We start from the raw sequence: 20055 nt of genomic DNA, 5'->3' as shown, positions 1-20055 counted from the left end.
GTGCCATACAAATTAATCTGGCTTTTGATAAATTCTGGTGGCCTTATGTGAGTAAATTTATGTGCAAGGATAAATGAGACAAAATTCCAAGATGGGAGGTAGAGTGAGGCGGATGATAAAAACAGATGCAATTGTTTAATTTCAGAATGTGTACACAGTATTGGAGAGGCCTTGAAAAAAGGGTAGTAGAGTTTTAGCTCAAGCAAGTGTGCTGATTTGGACTGGAGAGCCACTTGCTCCTTCCCTGGAAGGGAGGGAGGGAAGAGGAGAGGAAGAGAGCAGCCCAATCACTGCTGCTTTGACAGGAGCAGAGAAGTGGGTGTGGAAGGCAAAGTAGAGCAATCCCTGAGCCGCTTGTTCCTTTCCAGGAAGGGAAGGTGATAGGCAGAGAGCAGAAAGGCAGGTGCTGCTGCTCTTTGAGGAAGGAAAGGAGAGAAGCAGGGAAACACCAGATAGTACTGGCTTCATGTCAAGAGAAGGGGAATGAGGAGCCAAGTGGACTATATGGAGAAGAGTTGCTGGGAGGCCAAGCATCTTTTGTGTATCCTGCAGTCCTAGAGTGTCTGTGCAAAGAAATAGAGGGCCCAGTAGTTTCCTTGGAGTAGAAGTTGTAATTCCCTTCATTTGGAGTAGAAGTAGAGCCCGGAATTCATCAATAAGATTGGGGAGGTATGAGAGAGAGAGAGAGACAGAATTAATTAATTTGTGGTGGGGAGACTAGTGGCAAGAAGGGCCAGGTGGAGTGAAATTTCATATTTCATTTTTATCTGTTTTCAGAGTTTGATCAAAAATTTCTAAGTCCTGACTGAGATTTACAATTGTCACAGAATAACCTACTCTCTCTCATGCTGCGTCTGCATTTCCAGAAGAGTTGCTTTGTTCAGAATTAGTTCAGCATAATGGGACCAGTCAACCTTCTAGCAATTTGCAGCGTGGGAGCATCTGAATGTGTATTTTCCAGGACCCCAGACCTACCGTTATATTCTCAGTTGGAGGATTTAGCAGTCCTGCTCTCCACTTAGATTTACAGGGATGCAGCTAACTGCACTTTTGCAACTCATTCATTTAGTCCCCAAAAATATGTTCCGCTGATCTCATAAAATTTAAAAGTACAACTTTTTAAATCAGTCAATAATAGTTTAAAAACTAAAGTCAAACCTATTCCCACCCTTTACTTGCCGTATTCTTTTAACTATAATTGCCAATAAACTGTTGTGTGTGTTCTGCCTGTTACAGATTGTGTACACATCTGTTTATTTACCTAGCCTCAACATAAGTAGTTTGTCACATTTTTGTAAAAGATACTTCTATAAAGATACTGTTGCCTCCGCAGCCTCTTGTTCTTGGGTTTCCTGCCTCCTACACAGATACTCCTTTAGCTCCAGTGCTGTTTTCGCCTTCTGAGGCAATGGAGGCCAACATGAGACTCCCTCACCTACCATCCTCGCTGGTTTCCTCTATTGCGGGACTTACTAACCATTGATAATCTGAGTAGGAAACTTTCAGCTTCCCTCTTTGGCTAGTCCATAAATTAAAAGTTATTTTTCAAAGGTAGTTGCCATCAGCAATGTTGTTGCTGTGTAACTGTTCTTTCCACTTCCATTAACGTGTTTCACTTTGCATACAGCACAAGTGGAGGTGTTGTCTGCTGCACTCCGAGCCTCCAGTTTGGACCCTCAAGAAGAGACAACAGCAGGCATTGGCAAGGGAATGGACTCTCAAAATGAACTGAGCATCAAAGACCAACTGAATTATAAACTAATTCACGATGATACTGTGTCTTTAATTAGCGACACTGTTGAGGTAAGAGACATGGCTGTATTTGGCATACAAACAGTTTGATTCAGAAATACAGGGCTACAGTCAGAGAGAGAGCTGTATTTTGCACTCTTGCAGCAATCATAGCTAAACTGTTCCCACTTTAGGCTGAAATGATGCCAAGTTTTGTTTGCTAATTTTGCAGCTCTGCCTAGTGCATAAAGTAAAGTTTATCCTCACAACGTTCTGTATTTGTACATCTGAATCATTTGAGGACTTGAAGTTAAACCTTCAGTCCTGACTAATGGTCACTTTCAACTAACTGTGTTACTATAGTTTGCTGCAGTAAAATAGTCTTACTGGAAACAATGCCCTTCTTAAAATAAGTTAACTGTTCCTTTTTCTGTTTGGAGAGAGAGATACATTTTGTTTATGGTGGAAACATTTTACTGCAGCAGGCAACACACTTTTCTGACCAGGAGACAATCAGGACTTGAGGCCATGTTGCAGTGGACCACTGGCAATATCTGGTCTCTGGAGAATGAAGGCGGGTACTACCACTCAATATCATTTTGAGTTTTTACTTGTGGCTCTTCTTTCCGTTTTTTCCCCATCCAATCAAACAAAAGCATTTAGTACTGGTTTTCTGTTCTTCATTATGTGTTGTGGCAAAAATGTTGTGACTTCTCCACTCCACTTGGAGGCACAAGTGTGATGGTCTTTGAAACTCCAGTGCTATAGAAGAATAATAAAATCTTGATGCAACCCTCATGGATTGTTGCTTGCCAGTTGGCACTGCAAATAGTTTTCAGATTATACTCTGCTGCCATTAACCTGCTACAGTTGACAGCATTGCTCACTGTGTTGATAAGAAGCTCCTTACATACATTTGTATATGTGTAAAATCTGACTCTTTAAATTTGGATTGTCTGATGGAAGATGCACAGATTGCCCTCCTTCCAAAATCTTAGCGATACAACCATGACCTAGATATTGATGTACCCTGCAAGCTCTCTTTTATTATGAAGTTCTTATCTTTTTAAAGTGAAGTTATGTTTTGAAAAGTACCTAGGTAAAAATGGCACCTCTGTCAAAATAAGGGGGGGATCTGTCAGGTGTTCTTTGCCCCTGGCCTGAGGTATTGGTGACCTGATACACCCTGCCTAGGGAAAACCCACTCAGGACTATGAACCAAGAAAACTTAATCCTCCAATGGTGTAAACTGGGCAGAAGGGGACACTAACCAATCAGGAGCCAGCAGGCAAGTTCAGAAGGTTTGCCTGCTTCTTCCCAGGGGGGTGATGGGTGGAGCTAGGACCGGAGGGGAGTTCCTCTGTCCTAACCCCAGTGAGCCTTGCATTGCATCAGTGGCCAGACAGACTGGGGTTGACACCACCCCTTGTCTGAATGGACCATCACTAAGATGCGTTATCTCCTGGTGACTAATGTCTACTCCAAGACCATAAACCATACTTTCAATATAAATATATACATCTCTCAATGATTATGAATCTTGACAAGTTCAAGTTACAAGCTTTATGTAGATCCTTAAATGTTATTCTTTATGGATAAATATCCTGTAGGACATGTTTGGTGTAGTGAGTTTGTCAGGTCTGAGGTTAGCGATGTTCGCAAAGAGCAAGAGTCTCTTTGCCAAGGGGTCTCTGTGTCTCACCCACCTTATAGTAATTTCATCAAATACCATATTTCCATACTTTGCTTTTGAAAATGTCATGTCGGACTGTGTCAAAAGCCTTCCTAAAGTCAACCACTCGGTCAGTAACCTTGTCAAAGGAGGAAGTTAGGTTAGTTTGGCATGATTTGTTCTTGACAGATCCATGCTGGCTATTTCTTATAACTGTATTATCGTCTAAGTGCTTACAAATTGTTTAATAGTTTTTTCCAGTGTCTTTCCAGGTATCGAAGTTAGGATGACAGGTCTATGCTTCCCCAGGTCCTCTTTGTTCCCCTTTTTAAAGATAGTTATTGTGTTTGCCCTTCTCCAGTCCTCTGGGACCGTACCCGTCCTTCGTGAGTTCTCAAAGATAACTGTTAATGGTTCTGAGTTGCTTAAGTACTCTAGGATGAATTTCATCAGACCTTGCTTACTTGAATACATCTAATTTGTGTAAATATTCTTTATCCTCTTCTTTCCCTATTTTAGTTCCTTCCCCTTTCTTGAGAGAACACCACGTGACAGGAGTCATTGCTTATTGCATTAATGGAAGGCACTCCAGATAATACGGTGGTGGGCAAGGTGTAAGAATCTGTGTAGAATAGAATATGATTTAATTATAGCACCTCAAGCATCTTTATTATTTTGAATCTAAATAAATAAAAGTTGTCCAATAAGATTTTTCTGTTAATTTGGGCTACAGCAAGGATATGCTGAAAATAAAAATACATCTCTGGAATCTTGAAGAAAATACCCACAATGTGAGGCAACCTTTCATGGTATTTAAATTCAGTGTGTGCGTGTAATCCTTGAATGTCCCATTTTGTAAGAGACCTTTTTCCCCCCCCCATATGCAGAACATAGATTCCACTCTCCGCTATATTCATAATGATTCAGACTTGAGCACCAATAGTAGTTTCAGCCCTGAAGAGGAAAGAAAGTCCAAAGTACAGGTAAATGAGAATTTTTTTCCCCTTGTAATTCTGATTAAATTGAAACTTTATAGACAGGAGATGATGGAAGGTTCACCTTTAGTTATGTAGTCCATTGGCCCACTTTGCTGTAGTTATTTTCAGAGGATGTGAAAGCCTCATTAGTAGGTCACTGTATAATCCAGCCTTGAGTTGCTGCAGTGACAGTGGTTATATTGGCAGTTTATTCTGCTGTAATTGACCATTCCAGTCTTTTTTAAAGGAAGTAGTGTAGCTTTGACGGAAGAGCTGTTAGTCAAGACTCCCAAGCTATTTATTTTATTTTTTCCTTTGTCACTGACTTGCTGTACAGCTTCAGTGACTTATTCACAGAGCCAGTTGAAAATTTTCCATTAAGACTGTTTTTCAGGGAAAAGCTGTTTTTTTTAATTGAACAGAATTTTTCACAAAAAGTGTGTTGTCCATTGAAAACTTTGACTTTAGCAGAAAAAAAAACAAATTTAGATTTGGTACCAAATGAATTATTTTGGCTTAATTTGGTGTTAAACTATATCTTCCTGAAGCACTGATGGGAGTTGTAGTGTGGGAATCTCATCCGTTCATACTTCTCTATGGGCTGGGTTCTGTCTCTCCCATGAAGCACTGCAGCAGTTCAGCAAGGGGGGAGAATGTGCTGCATCATGGGAGAAGTAGTTCCAGGCAAGGAGCCCAGCCCATAGAGAGAATCAGGGCATGAGGCACCCAAATGCCATTCCTATGAGGCACTTCAGCAGCTCAGGCAGGCACAGTTTAATATTGAACTGACCCAAAATGAAACATTTAAATTTAGTCTTCATTTTTTGCCATATGGTAAAAATTTTCTGCAAGGTGGGGAAAAACATGTACTGACAAACATTAGTCACTTATTTTTATGTATTTTATGTATTCATTAAACAGGCATAAAGTTTGCCAGTCTCACAGGATATTGAGTTTGTAATGTTTGTAAGAGTGTTGAGCAATGCTATAGAAGTCTAAGTTAAATGGTTTCTTCTTAAGTTTCAAACAATGCTCCTACTGTGTTTTGGTAGTGTGAAAGTGATCCACCTGTTCATCCTTGTTACTTCATAGAATATCAGAATCATAGAATATCAGGGTTGGAAGGGACCCCAGAAGGTCATCTAGTCCAACCCCCAACTTCAGTCTGGGTATTTACAAGGACTAATAATACCTTCTCAATTATTTTGTTTCTGTATTAATATTGCTTAAGTAACCTTAACATTTGCTTAAAATATCAACTTTAAACAACTAAAGTTAGTCTGATTTTTGTGTATGGTACTTTTATGAATTATTATATTTACATTCTTAATCTTTAAGCATTTTTTGTCCTTTATTATGAGGTGAGAAAAATTCTCTCTCTTAATATGTAACCTAGTTTTATATAGTAGGTTGTATGGAAAATACCTGAAAATGTGGCAAACTAAGGCTTGCTCTCTCTCTAGGATGTTGTACCTCAAGCCTTGTTGGATCAATATTTATCCATGACTGATCCTTCTCGTGCACAAACGGTTGATACTGAGATTGCTAAACATTGTGCGTATAGCCTGCCAGGTGTGGCACTTACGTTAGGTAGACAGAACTGGCACTGTCTGAAAGACACCTATGAGACACTAGCATCTGATATGCAGGTATGTTAAAGCATTTAAACTCAATCAGCTTTGAAAACAAATTGTATATACACTTTTATAACTGTTTCTGTATAATGGGCATTTTTGAATTTATGGTTTTCATATCGTATCACTGGTGTTGGTAATTTAGTAGGTGATGCTCTTCCTCTGAGTAATAGTTTGACCAGTGTCCCAGAACAATGCTTGAGCACCATGTGAGGTGCTCAGATACTACGGTAATGGGGACTATATAAATACCTAGAATAGAGGCATAAATGTTGCTGAGCCTGTCACCTTGTGGGTAGATGAGAAACCAGACGTCTTGATCACTTCAGGTTGCTACAGTTCTTGTGGCACTTTTAATGAGAATAGGGGTATCCACTTTGATGCACTGGCCAGTTCCTGAAAGTTAGTCATAAACGATTAACAGTATTGCAGTATCATTGGTGTGTTAAAAACAAATGTTAAAATATTGGAAATGGCTGTTGCTTTCTTCTCTGTTCCTGTTTGCTGCTAAGGAAGCAGTTTTCAGTGTATGGATCATTTTATTTTGTTTTAATGTTTTTGTTTTGTTCTTGTTTTGTTTTATTTTTAATTTTCCACTCTTTCCTGTCTTTTTCAAAGACATGCTTCCTTTTTGAAGTAGTGATTTTTGATCCACTTCACCCTCATAAACTAATTCACTGATGTATCAGAGCAAAAACTCACTGACCTATATTGTTTGTTTATACGATACATTCCCAATTTTACGATTATTCAGATAATCAAGAGGGCTCTATTTTCCTAACCATCGCATTACCTGAATCCCTTCCTTGTCCCCAACATGAGATACGTGCTGCAGAGAGCATATAGTTCATGTATCTCATAATGGGGGACAAGGAAGGGATTCAGGTAATGCAGAGCTTTGATAACAGGATTTTTAATAAACTGGAGAATATTGTATATAGTATCAGTCACATTTCCCAAAGTGCTTTACAGTAAGGTAAAAAAAATTAGCGCACACGTAATCAGTAAAGAAACTAAAAATAAATAAATAAATATTGCTAAGTTTGCAGTTTGTTTAAAATTACTTTGACAGTCTGCCACAAGAATAATGTGGGAGAAAACTGAATCACTAAAATAGGATTAAGTCTGCAAAGATCTCATTTGGTAGTTGGAAAGTGCTGGTTAGAGGGGGAAAATAAGGTTAAATAACAATACTTATTTTTTATATAATTGAAAATACATTATCCATTTGAACAATGTGTCATGTTCCCTCCCTCTTCTCTTCTTCCCCCCCCCCCGCCCAAAAAAAAAAAAAAAAAGACCACATAGACCTAACACCTCTTAATTGGACCAGTGCTTGTGCCAAGATGTTTCTTGGAACAAAATATTTGATACTGTGTGTGGATGTCAGATGTTGGCTTCCCTGAGAGGGAAAGTCTCATGTAACTCTGGAGTTACAGTTTCCAATCAAAGTATATCAGAGTACCTTCTTTCTTCTTCTGCTTTGTAAAGTACAGATTACAGAAGCCAGAGAGGAACAAGAACTATAACATTCAATATGCATAAGAAAAAATTGAAGCAGGAAGAGAACTGCAAAAGTGTTGATATCCAACATAATTTTTGTTTTGCTTCTGCTAATTAAGAACACAATAATTTTGTTACTTGTTAAGTTCCTGGATATGCAGATGGAACAAATGATCCTTGAACAATCCCATTCATGTCTTGTTTTTCGCTTTTGAAAAAAATGAGTTCTGTTTTACTGAAAGAAATGAGTGAATTAAGTGGTTGTACTGAGGATTGCAATATTAATGTTGAACAATATAAGAAAACTAATCCTAATGTTAAAACTGTTGTTTGGGGATAATTTATTAATAAATGCATTTGTATTTTTTTTGCAGTGGAAAGTTCGAAGGACATTAGCATTCTCTATACATGAGCTTGCAGTTATCCTGGGAGATCAACTCACAGCTGGAGACTTGGTTCCAGTCTTCAATGGATTTTTAAAGGATCTAGATGAAGTCAGGATAGGTGTCCTTAAACACTTGCATGATTTTCTAAAGGTACATTTCATGTTTATTTCACTTTGAACCATAATATATTATGCCTATCATCCACTTGTTTTCCCTGTGTCCATAGATTTCACTAGTATAATCCCTTACAGTAGTCCAGCCAAATGCTTATATGGTACCAGAGAAGGTGTTGCAAAAGCTGTATGAAGCTAATACTTTTCCTTCTCTGAGCCAGTTGAAGACGTAGCAGTTATTTACCACTTACTCTTTGTTATTATTAATTAAAGTATATACAGCATAAAATGTTGTTAAGAATACCCCATTAACTTTGCTGATTTTCTTGCAAGTCACAGCAAAATTTTACCCACAATGTTTTACAAGCATTATACTGTATATATCAAAGGATGCTTTTTTAATCCAAGTAGGTGTTTTATGATAGACATTTTGTTCATATTCCATCCATTCACATTAAGTGCTTGCAATCTGCACGGTTCTGATTAAATTTATATTTATTGTTTCAGCTTCTTCATCTTGACAAAAGACGAGAATATCTTTATCAGCTCCAGGAATTCTTAGTGACCGATAACAGCAGGAATTGGCGTTTTCGATATGAGCTGGCAGAGTATGTTCATGAGGTTTTGGTTTGGATTTGGATATTTTTTCTGCTATGTGGATTTTAATGTTTTCAGTTCATCGATCAATTAATCAAATTCACGAACTATTTTATAGTGGCATTTTGACACATCTTCATGTGCTCATCTATATGAGCTCACGACTTCTACAACATATACTACTTATGTCTGTGACACACTAGTAATATCTACTAATAATTTTACTCCTTATAAACTATTTTTTAAATCCTCTTTAATGTAGAATGAAAAAATTAATTGAGCACTTCCACTCAGATTGTCCAACCAGTAATTATTTTAGTATGCTTGTGGGGGTGGGGAATGCCTTATACTTATTTTGATCAAATCTGTTCTACTCACTTTAATCTGAAAAGCTGTTGATCTTGTTATCTGTGCAACCAGCTTGGTCACACTGTAGCTTGCATGTACCTTGTAACATTGTTATTAGTTATACAATCTAATGAGTGCAAACTTTTTTATCTATTAATTTTCTTATCCCAGATTATTTTTGCACTCTTTTATTGATCTCACGTAGAATTAGGGTCATATTTACTGAATAAGTGGCAGATGACAGGGCTGGAATTATTCAATATTATGAGAGAAAACAATTAACATTTAGAATGGAAAATTTTCTTAGTGTATATGGATGGTTTGGTTTCTGTTATGTTAAATGGTAGGCAATGTTGTGTCAACTGTAATTTTCAAGTTTCAGGATACCTTTTTCATTTTTGATTTGTTCTGCTGTGTTATGCTTTGTTCTTTCTTTTAGGCAGCTGATCTTGCTTATAGACCTATACAGTGCCAGAGATGTTTATGACTATTTGCGCCCTATTGCCCTTAGCCTCTGTGCAGATAAGGTTTCCTCTGTTCGATGGATTTCCTACAAGCTGGTATGAGCTAAGAAACAAATTTTAATGTAAAATAATTTAAGTGAATCCAATATCTCAAACTTCTAAGTCATGGTTGGAAGTTGTTATTTTTGTATTTATGTACTGCTAACTTAACATTTCTTATAGGTTAGTGAAATGTTAAAGAAGCTGCATATGGCTTCAACATCAACTTTCGTGGTAGACCTCATGAACGAACTTGTTGAAAAATTCTGCAGATGCCCAAAGTGGTCCGGTCGGCAAACATTTGTCTTTATCTGCCAGGTAAGAGCTTTTATTTATGTATTTGTTTGGGAGAGGGTGGGCAGCTAACTTCCTTATGGATTCATCTGTATTTTCCTGAACAGTTCGTAGAAATCATTGCCAGAGAATCTTTCCTCTGTTGGGAGAAGATGGGGGGCACAATTCATGGCTTTCTTTGCTCAGCACTGCTCCATAGAAGACATCAGGAGATGCTGTAGAAATGGGGCACTTTCTTCCCTCCGCAGGAGAGTTTGATATATTACTTAGTTCCACAGTCACTCTTGCCGTCTAAATTCCCATGTTGCATACCACTGAAGTTCAGTATGCAAACTTCATGTCTTCTCCTCAGTATGTTCAGAGGATCAAAGTATGGTGTTGATGTAAAACAACAACAAAAAAAGTGACAGTAAAAAACTAGTCTGAATAACACCTAGGATACCTGAGTTTGGGAATAACCTTCAGCCGCTTGTTCCAAGGACCGGTATGAAGTGAGCACCCTCTAGTGGTGAGTGATACAGTGCTGGCAGCTGCTTACCATTTACTGAATGATCTATTCAGGCAGCAAGGGCAAGTAGGTGTCATTTCCCACACACCCAGCTAGCATAGGTTGTTCAGAAACTGACAGAAATACCATCAAGGAAAACAAGCTGGTCTGAGCTGTGGAGGAGGAGTAGACCCCAGGTACATCTGGGGTGGCCAGTGATGGCAAAGGAGCAATCGCTCTGCCATGTGGGAAAGGGTTCCCAGAGTATGGCCCAGAAGGGATATCCACTCCCTGAGGTTTGATCTTATTTAAAGAAACTTCTGGAGATTTGGATCTGAGGGCTATTGGTAGTGTGCCCTTGTTTCCTCAGCTCCGTCCTTCCCCTCCCCGGAGCTGAGGAGAGAATTTGTCAGGATCTCTGTGAGGCAAGTCTCATGGAATTTCATGGGCCATCTCTGGTTTCCCAGTGAATTCTGCCAGCAAAGACTACCCACCTGGTTCTTAGTTCACTCCTGTTTTGTTTACTCAGCTAAATTTTGTGCTTTGTTGTTTGGTAGGGGGAGGATTACATATATGGATAAGTCTAAAAAAGAAAAGGAGTACTTGTGGCACCTTAGAGACTAACCAATTTATTTGAGCATGAGCTTTCGTGAGCTACAGCTCACTTCATCGGATGCATACCGTGGAAACTGCAGAGGACATTATATACACACAGAGATATAATGCTGTGTGTTATGACAGCTCTTTAAAATATGGGTTATGGTGCTTGAAATGGGCAGTACTTAGAAGGAAAACTGCAGCATAACATAACCCTATACTTACCACTGCATCTAATTACAGCAGTCTAAATCAGTAAGAATTTCTAAATAATCTAAGTTTTTCTCAAACCTTTATTCTGCTTTATAAGGCCTCGCCTCCTACTGGGAAGTACAGTGCCCTGTATCTGTAAAGCATCTTGAGATCTGTAGATAGAAAGTGCTCTATGAATGCTAAATATTCTTATATGTTGATTATTATTCAGTTGGTAGGATCTGTGAATGCTCATTGTGGTCTGTATTTGTTTTTAGCTCTCTCTTTATGGGGAGAAATCTAATGCAGTTGCTTCGTTCTGTTTGACAGACTGTCATTGAAGATGACTGCCTCCCAATGGACCAATTTGCTGTGCAACTACTGCCTCATTTACTACACTTGGCATCCGATAGGGTTCCAAATGTTAGAGTACTACTTGCAAAAACTTTAAGGCAAACCCTTTTAGAGAAAGGTTGGTGCTACTGGAGTTCAGAATGTCTTGTTTAATAGATGATGAATGTCAAAGATAACTATTGAATGTTTAACATGTCTCCTTTTTTAGTTAGTTTGCTGTAGACAAGTGGAGAAAATAGCACCAGTGTGAGAAGTCACTTACGACATTGTACTCTCCTGAACCTTACCCCCAGGGGTGGCAAGGCTTAGCCTGGACTGACCTTTGAGGCCCTGATAGTACCTGCAAGCCTGTTGACAACATCACAACTTCTAGAGCTATTCTGTAATGTTGGAGAAATGGATGGATTCATTTTCCCCCTCTTAGCCCATTTTCCTTGACCAGTTTTCCCTAAATGGGCTAATTTTGGGAAATTAAGGATATTGCTCAGCCTGCATACTGGTGATTCACTGATGTGACGTAGAACAAATGTGTTGTGTTTGGTCTAAAAATTGATGCTGTATGCAATAAAGGCTGGGGATCAGAAAAACAGACTTCACTGCTAACCCTGTCTCTTGTCCCTCTGGGAGAGGAGAGGTGGCTAGTGCTGTTCTGTTTTCCTTTTGAGAGTGAAGGGAGAACCTTTCCAACATTTCAACAAGGGAACTGCTATTGTCAAACTGTAGACTTCCCTTAGGGAAAGCATCCCCAGTGCACAGCGGTGCCCAGAAAAAGCTAGCAATGTTAGGATGTTAAGAGTGGGGTGGAAAATAATACTGGAAATATTATGCCATTATATAAATCAGTGTTATTCTCTCATCTGGAATACTGTGTTCAGCTCTGGTCACCCTGATTTCAAAAAGACATAACAGAAATAGTTTAGAGGAGACAAATAGGACATGATAATTATGTAAAATAATGAACAATACAGAGGAGACCGTTTCAGCATTCCTATTTACCGTTTATCAATACAAGAACAAGGAGACAGCCAAATAAACTGAAGGGCATTACATTTAAAAATGATAAAAGAAGTAGAAAATTTTATGCAACACTTAATTAAGCTGTGGAACTCATGAATTCTTGTAACAGAGAGCCTTGCTGTAGTCAGAAAAGACATTTACGTGGATAATATTCATAGCTGATTTATAGTTTATTTGTATTATGGTTGCATCTAGAGGACCCAGCCCTGTTGTGTAGGCACTGTACAAATGTATAACAGTCCCTATCTCACAGATCTTACAATCTAAGTATAAAACGAGAGACAGTGGATAGATTATTCAATTTAGATTTAAAAAATAAAATTAAAAGGTATATTAATTGGTATACTTCTGGGAATAAATCAACCACAAACTGCTGTGGAAAGGGAAGATTTTTTAATACAATTGTATCATATAATTTTAAAAAAAACTGTCACATATTGGGGTTTCTTGCATACTGTTTATTCATATTACCATTTTTATTGTGTGGTAGCATCTGTCATTAGAATGGAATAGCATGGCAGTTTATTTGTATTACCTTCCATTAGAAATATAAACACATTGATTTTGGGACTCCTGTTCTTAGCAGGAGTTTTTCCCTTTGCACATGTTGTCTGCCACTTATTACACTGAAGGAATTTTAGGGGTCTTGTACTCCTATACCATGAGGACAACTATATTATACTTGAGTCCTCCAGCACATGTATTAATCACCCAGTATTTTGTTAGTTTGTGAATACATTTAAATTAATACATTATTTGCTTGCTTACAAGGATTGGGTGTGACTGTAGTTAGAGTAGATATTGCCCTAATATTTAATGTCATGAATCAGTATCTGCCTACAGCATAAGGATTAAACTAAAATATCCAAAAACTTTGATTTGTTAATACAGAATTTCAGTCTCACTGATAGCCTTTCCATATTAAAACAGAAGCCTCTGTTTGCCCTTGATGTAGAAGCGTGCTCATGTTTTTGAATATAACACTGTAGCATAGTAGCTGGGTTTTGCACCAAAATATAATATTGTTACTCTTATTTTTCTTATATATCTCGTGTATTCTCCATTATTTACAGAATATTTTCTGAATTCTGCCAATTCTCATCAAGAAGTTGTGGAACAGACAATTATGGCCCTTCAAATGGATGATGACAATGATGTCAAATATTTTGCAAGCATACACCCTGCCAGTACCAAAATTGCAGATGATGCCATGAGCACTGCTTCATCGACTTATTAAAAGAAGCTTCTGAATAGTACTATAATTTTAATAAAAAACAAACAAAACGCAAACTATCCTCAAATGCTCCTAAAATGGATGATTTAGGACAACCTCTTCCAAAGGAGGAGAGATTTCTTGCCGGACTTAACTACGGGTGGATGTTATCTAAACCTGATACCAGGGATGTTAAGAGTCAAGAAAAAGTAAACGTTACCTATCTCATCTTGACTTTAGAAAAACATTGCTCAGAGGATTATATTTGCCACTGAAGCCTTAAATCGTCTGTCTTCCTGAACAAATGAAACTTGAATTGGCAGAGCATTTTCATTGTAGAAGAGATGTGATTTCCAGAGACTTGCGTTGTTTCTCCTGAGGAGTTAACTTAGCAAGTTTTTTCCTTAGCAACTGATAGTTCAAATTCTTATAGCCAGAGAGGCAGATTTATATCCAGATGTAAGACCTCCAGTATTAGCTATAAAAGTTTTTATCCATGCAAAGAACCTGATTGTGTGCAGCTGGGCACATCCTTAAGTCTGAATAGTTTTGATGTGTGTAAATGGGGAACAGTAGAAATTTGGATTTCTCTTAAGGGCTCAGTGGTAACACTAAACTAGAATCTGATTTTAATCTTTAAATGCAGCATATTGCTGTACCCATTAGCTGAAAACTTTGCTGAGTACCTGTGTCCTAATTATTTTCATGCTGGTCATGACCTGAAGGAAATTTATTAGCACATGTACTTTAAGTCAGGTATTTTTAACTTGATCATGATCGGCTCTAAGGTGCAACTTTTTCTTCATATACTGTACATATCTGTGACCACTCTTGGGAGTGCTGCAGTCTTTAATCATGTTGTTTAAAAATGTTGTGATACAAGTTGTTCTCTACTTGTCCAAATAAAATTTATTAATAAGATTGAATACGTTGTGACCTTTTAAAGATATTAAAAGAACAATTTTGAAATGACTTCGTGTCCTTCCTTTTCTAGTTCTTGCATGGATTTCTGTAAATATCATTTATATTTGAAGGACTTTTTCCAGAGGGATTTTAATGTGAAACTTAAGATTTATATTTAGAAAAGAAATATACCACAACACAAAAATACAGTGGTCAAGTTAGCTTACAAAAGTACAGAAACACTTTTTTAAAAAATTGGTGAAATAATAGGGTGAGGAGTTCGTAAGTGAATCTTTATCAAGAATCTCTATACTCATTCTTGGGAGCTTATTGGCTCTCCTATCACCCAAATGCAGAATGACATCGTAGCTGTAGGGAACTTGGGCTATCACCTCAACCCAGATTTTCAGGGACCAGATTGATCAAAATTCCTTCATCTAGCTGAATACAGTTTCTAGGGTTACTAAGAAATCCACTCTGTCCTTTGGATATCTACTCATTCTCCTCATAAAAAAGCTAACTTCAGTGACTGAGGAGATGAAATCTTCCCTTGTGTCTTTTATGGGACTTCTGCTTATAGCTCCTCTCTATAAGAGGGTTGGAGACTTTACATCAAATCTTAGGTTTTGGAGTACAAAACAGCAGCCTCCCCATAAAAAACCAAACACACAAACATATCTCATCGAGCTGCCATGAGCAAACTTAATTCCACTTCTCCTTCTCCTCCCAAAGCATCTTGACAGACATGGGGAGCAGTACAGTATTGCCATCCATTCCTGTCCACAGCTTGTTCCTCCATTAAGCCCAGTCTGGTTATGTCTCTGCATATGATGCCCTGCCATCTAGTTGATGGTCAGCCTCTAGGTCTGTCTGACCTTGGTTGCGTTTGCATTATTTTCTTTGGCATCCTGTCATCTGTTTTTGTTTTCTACAGTACTCCACCATTGTAATCTTTTTTGATTGCAGCCAGTTCTATACCCTGATATCTCACACTACTCGTTTTAACATCATTTGTCTTAAAATCATTCTACTTTACACCTGCCATCTTCCAAATAGCTCATCCCTACTGTCTCCAGCCACCTGTTTCAGTGAAACTACTTCCAGACTGTAGAGACACACTGTTAGTACACTCGTTTGCTAAATTTTCACTTTGGTACCAAACATAATGCTTTTTAGTCCATAATGTTATTAACTTCTGTGCAGCATATGTAGTTAAAACATGTCTCCTTTTAACCTCATCCTTGATGGAACCATTGGCACTGATCAAGCTTCCTTGATACTCTCACAAGATTTTACTTATTCTATGAGTTCACTGCTGCATTTCAACACTTTGATTGTCCTTTTTCCAAGGTACAACCAATGTAATGGCTATTCATGGGTATTAGAATATGACTGGACTGCCGGCGCCGTGGCCACTGCAGTGGCAACCCCCAACTTAGTGGCCCTTCTGGACACCCTGGGCATATCATCGGAGCCAGGGACAGAACCAGGCGTCGAGGCCCAGATCTGCATTGGTATCGTCGGCGTCCTTCGTTCCTCCGCAGGCACTGCCAGCAGCGGCGCCACCAACGCCCCTCCCTTCGCCTGCAGTGCCGGCGACTGCAGTGGTGACCTCGGCACTGCCAGCATCAGCAACCTCGGCACTGACTACCTCGGCACCCATGATCTCGGTTCCGGCAGCCCTGGCACCGCAGGCTGCTGATGTGGCGGCACAGCAATACTGGGTGCCTCGTGACCCCATGGATGCAAGGGGAGTGAGCAGGGCTCATTGCCAGGACTTTCCTCCCCAGATGAGACCATGGCAGGGACATGGACAGCCCCGGCCTTGGAAGACAACAGGGTCCTACAACAGCTGCTGTGACGGGTGGCCCAGAACCTGGGGATCCAGGCAGAGGTGGTGGTAGAGGAGGCCGACCCTACTGTGCTGAGACCACAAAGACGGTCTGGTAGACCCCGGCCTCTTTGCCCCCTATGTCCAAGAGAAATGAAAGACGGTACTTTGTCCCCTCAAGGGCATATGAACACTTATATACCCACCCACCCCTCTGATTCCCTGGTGGTTGATGCAGCTAATCAGTGTGTGCAGCAGGGCTACCAGGGGCTCTCCGCTAAAAATAGGGATGGTAAAAAAACTAGACCTGTTTGTGAGGAAGGTCTACTCCACCGGTGGTCTGCAGCTCCGCATATTGAACCAGCAGGCCATCGTGAGCAGATACTTGTATAATACCTGCGGTGTGATGGCCAAGTTTGCAGCTGACGCAGGACTCCCCATGTGGAGTTCTCTGCACTGGTGGAGGAAGGGAAACTAATTTCACGAGCTTCCCTACAGGCTGTATTGGACAAGGCAGATGCTGCCTCCTGCGCAATGGCCACAGGGGTGGCAATGAGGAGGAGTTCCTGGTTGCAGGTCTCAGGTCTTCCCCACAAGGTCCAAAAGACCATTCAGGACCTTCCCTTTGAGCGTTCGGACCTCTTTTCCAACAAAACGGATAAAGGACTCCACAGTCTAACGGACTCGAGGGTGCCCCTCAAGTCCTTGGGCCTCCACACTCCTGCGACTCAGCACAGGCACTTTGAGCCACAGCCTTCCTCACGGTTCTACCAACCACAGAACTGGCAGGATGCTCCTCAGAGGAGGAATAGAAGCAGCAGAAAAAGACCGCACCAGTCCTCGGGCTCAGACACCCGAACATCAGAGCCCCCTTACAGTGTGTTCCATAAGGACAAACTTCAGCTCAGGACTCACCCGGCTTTTCTCCCAAAGGTTGTCGCCCAGTTTCACATCAACCAGGACATCTTCCTCCCTGTGTTCTACCCTAAGCCGTACTTGAGTGGCAGGGAGCAAAGACTTCACTCATTGCATGTCCGCAGAGCGCTAGCCTTCTACATCGAGAGAATGAAACCATTCTGAAAGTCCATCCAGTTATTCATGGCCGTGGCGGACAGAATGAAAGGTTTTCCTGTCCCCTTTCAATGTATCTCGTCATGCATTCGGGAGTGCTACAACTTGGCAAAGGTGCCTGCTCCTTCGATCACTGCGCACTCCACGAGGGCTCAGGCCTCTTCAACGGCGTTTCTGACATAGGTGCCTACCAAGGAAATCTGCAGAGCAGCGACATGGTCCTCCATACACATTCTCCCCATGCACTATGCGATCACCCAGCAGGCCAAAGACGATGCGACTTTCGGACGAGCAGTGCTCCAATGAGCTGCAGGGACATGCTGCTGGTGACTTCCAGGGAGTCTCTAAGGTGCCACAAGTCCTCCTTTTCTTTTTGCGAATACAGACTAACACGGCTGTTCCTCTGAAACCTGTCTCCTGAGGTAAGCGCTGCCCTACCCCCAAGCCTCAGGCCTAAGCCCCCTTCCACACCCAAACTGCTGCTGTGGGGGCAGCCTGGTGGCCTGGGACTGCTGTGGAGGTCACAGAAACTCACTGAATCTGTGACAGTCACACAGCCTTAGCCAGGGGGGTATGAAGCTTTCCTGGGCCTAGAGCTTCCCTGCTGTTTCGTGGCTGGAGAAAGGAGGATGCATTTGGCAGGTAACTGAAGTGGATGCAGCAGCAGCTGTTGTTGCCCAGTGCTGGAGCATTGAGCTGGATCATTTGCTGGAAGGGCCTTATCTTTTTCCAGGCAAAGCTCCATTCTCCTGCTGATTACCTCTCCACCATGGGAGCACAAACTTGCCCCTTCTAAGGGAAGAGGGAGAGACTAAGACCAGCCTCCCCCTCCTTTGCCAGAACTCAAGATAAGCAATTGCCCCATAGGCTCTTCTCCCCTCCTGCCATTCCTCAGGGGTGGGTGATCCTATCAAGCCCTGCCCTCCATGTGTGGCTGCTTATGACCCTGGATGCCTTTTCCCACCTATTTTTTAAATTCTCCCCAGGAGCTAAGGCAATCATGACCACAGCAGCCTGTCCCTCCAACATCAGCGCACAGGCTCAGGCTGCAGAGCCAAGGCCAGTCACTGACCCCCTGTCTTGTCATCAGCCAAGCATGCTCCATGGGCTGAGCTGGTGTCCTCACTGCAGCCTGTAATTTATTGGTGGTGGTGGGGATCCAACTCTGCCCAAGGGGCCATTGCCCTGGTTCACAGCCCTCACAGAAGAAAATCCCTGGGGAGGTTTGGGAGTGGGGTCTTAGCCACTTCTGCTTCTCAGGTGGGAGAATGTTCCTCCTCTGCCACAACAGCTGCTTGGCCTTATACAAGGCCTGCCTGAGCCCTGCTTCAGGTCCTGGGGCAGCTCTTTAGGCCACTTAGCCAGCCAGATTGGTAGAGAGGGATCCTAGCTGCTCCCACCTTGCCCCATACAGGGATTGTGCCTTCGGTTGGGGTGGATTCTGCAACCTCCATTGCAATCAGTCTGGGTGTGTTCCCTCGCAGGCAGTTAAGAGCCCTAGTCAGCATTCCACAAGACAAATTACACCCTTGGCACCTGCACAAAAAGCTGGAGGCTCCTGTAGCATCATTAGACTTAGATGGTGGAAAGAAGCCAGCTTGACAGTTAGAAGACCAGGAAGAAGTTGCAGGGGTAAGAGTTAGACAGCTTTCTACTTGCAGTCATTCCAGTGGAGATGGAAATTGAGCTACGGGGCCAACAATGCACTACTTTTTGATGTTAATGAAGGAACAGCTTCAGCTGTGCATAGGAGTGATTTAAAATCATCCCCCAGGGCTGGATTCAGAAAAGGACTTAAAATGGCAATACGCACCTCAATCTCAGAATCAGCCCCACTGCAATTCAGTGACCCACACCTTGTAGGCAGTGGACATCACTTAGCACTTTAACTTTTGCAGTGAGTTCCCAATTGCACCTGTGATACAGCCCCTTGGCATACACCAGGCATCCTGGTGTCTAAGCCCAGAGCCATGCACAGAGATGCTAGGTGTGCCTGTACTTAAGGCACCTGCAGGGCCTGACTTGCTCAGTGTGCTCCAACCTCACCTACCAGATCAGGCCCCTATAGACAAATGTGCACAAAATGGCTGCAGTGGGGAAACCATTCTCCTTACTTTTAGCCCAGGGCTTAGGGTACCTCAACAGGAATTTGGGAGCTTCCCCACTTCACGTATCTATTCCACCTGAGGGGAAGTGGGGGAATGGATTTGCTATGTTGCAGGAGTGTGCCCGATCTCCTGAGCTATTCTCACATGGGCCTCCCCCATCTCACAGTGGATAAATAATTTGAAAAGTCAGCTGTGTGTATTCACACCCTCCAGTTATTCTCATGCTTGTGTGCTCTCTCTGGCCTAATCTTGCACTATCCACTGTGGATAAACAATTTTCTAGGCACCTAGAAGTGAGGCATAATGAAGCTTAGCATCACCACACAAAAGTTTCTTAGGTAATCTAGCCCTTGGGGTATCTGGGTCTTGCAGAGCGATTGCTAAAAGATTGAAGTCAGCACTGGCTGACATTTTTCAGAGTCCTGCCAGGGGCATGAACTGATAAAAACAGCTGCTTGTTGCTAGATTTGACAAACCACTAACTGCAACTTTCATGTAGGCAACAGTTCACTGCAAACGGCTAC

At 41.2% G+C, this 20055-nt stretch overlaps 1 protein-coding gene across 14 annotated transcripts in view; it reads left to right on the top strand.

Moving 5' to 3' along the window:
• The window catches only part of PPP4R1 (protein phosphatase 4 regulatory subunit 1), a 90447-nt gene extending 75857 nt beyond the window's left edge, over positions 1 to 14590 (top strand). For 9 of the 14 annotated variants that reach the window (XM_078851573.1, XM_078851578.1, XM_078851570.1 and 6 more), the window contains 10 exons: positions 1628 to 1803; positions 4291 to 4386; positions 5433 to 5549; positions 5844 to 6029; positions 7892 to 8053; positions 8524 to 8624; positions 9401 to 9521; positions 9648 to 9782; positions 11365 to 11506; positions 13479 to 14590. In XM_078851573.1, the coding sequence (XP_078707699.1) occupies positions 1628 to 1803; positions 4291 to 4386; positions 5433 to 5549; positions 5844 to 6029; positions 7892 to 8053; positions 8524 to 8624; positions 9401 to 9521; positions 9648 to 9782; positions 11365 to 11506; positions 13479 to 13642 (1400 nt within the window). In that variant the 3' untranslated portion in view covers positions 13643 to 14590. The other 5 variants (XM_078851572.1, XM_073331583.2, XR_013635315.1 and 2 more) reach the window with 4 other exon arrangements.
• Positions 14591 to 20055: the final 5465 nt, after the last annotated feature.

The sequence above is a fragment of the Lepidochelys kempii genome, chromosome 2 (assembly GCF_965140285.1).
Source record: "Lepidochelys kempii isolate rLepKem1 chromosome 2, rLepKem1.hap1, whole genome shotgun sequence".
NCBI lineage: Eukaryota > Metazoa > Chordata > Testudines > Cheloniidae > Lepidochelys > Lepidochelys kempii.
The sequence above is the reverse complement of the archived record's forward strand: the minus strand, read 5'-3'. Positions and strand labels throughout refer to the sequence as shown.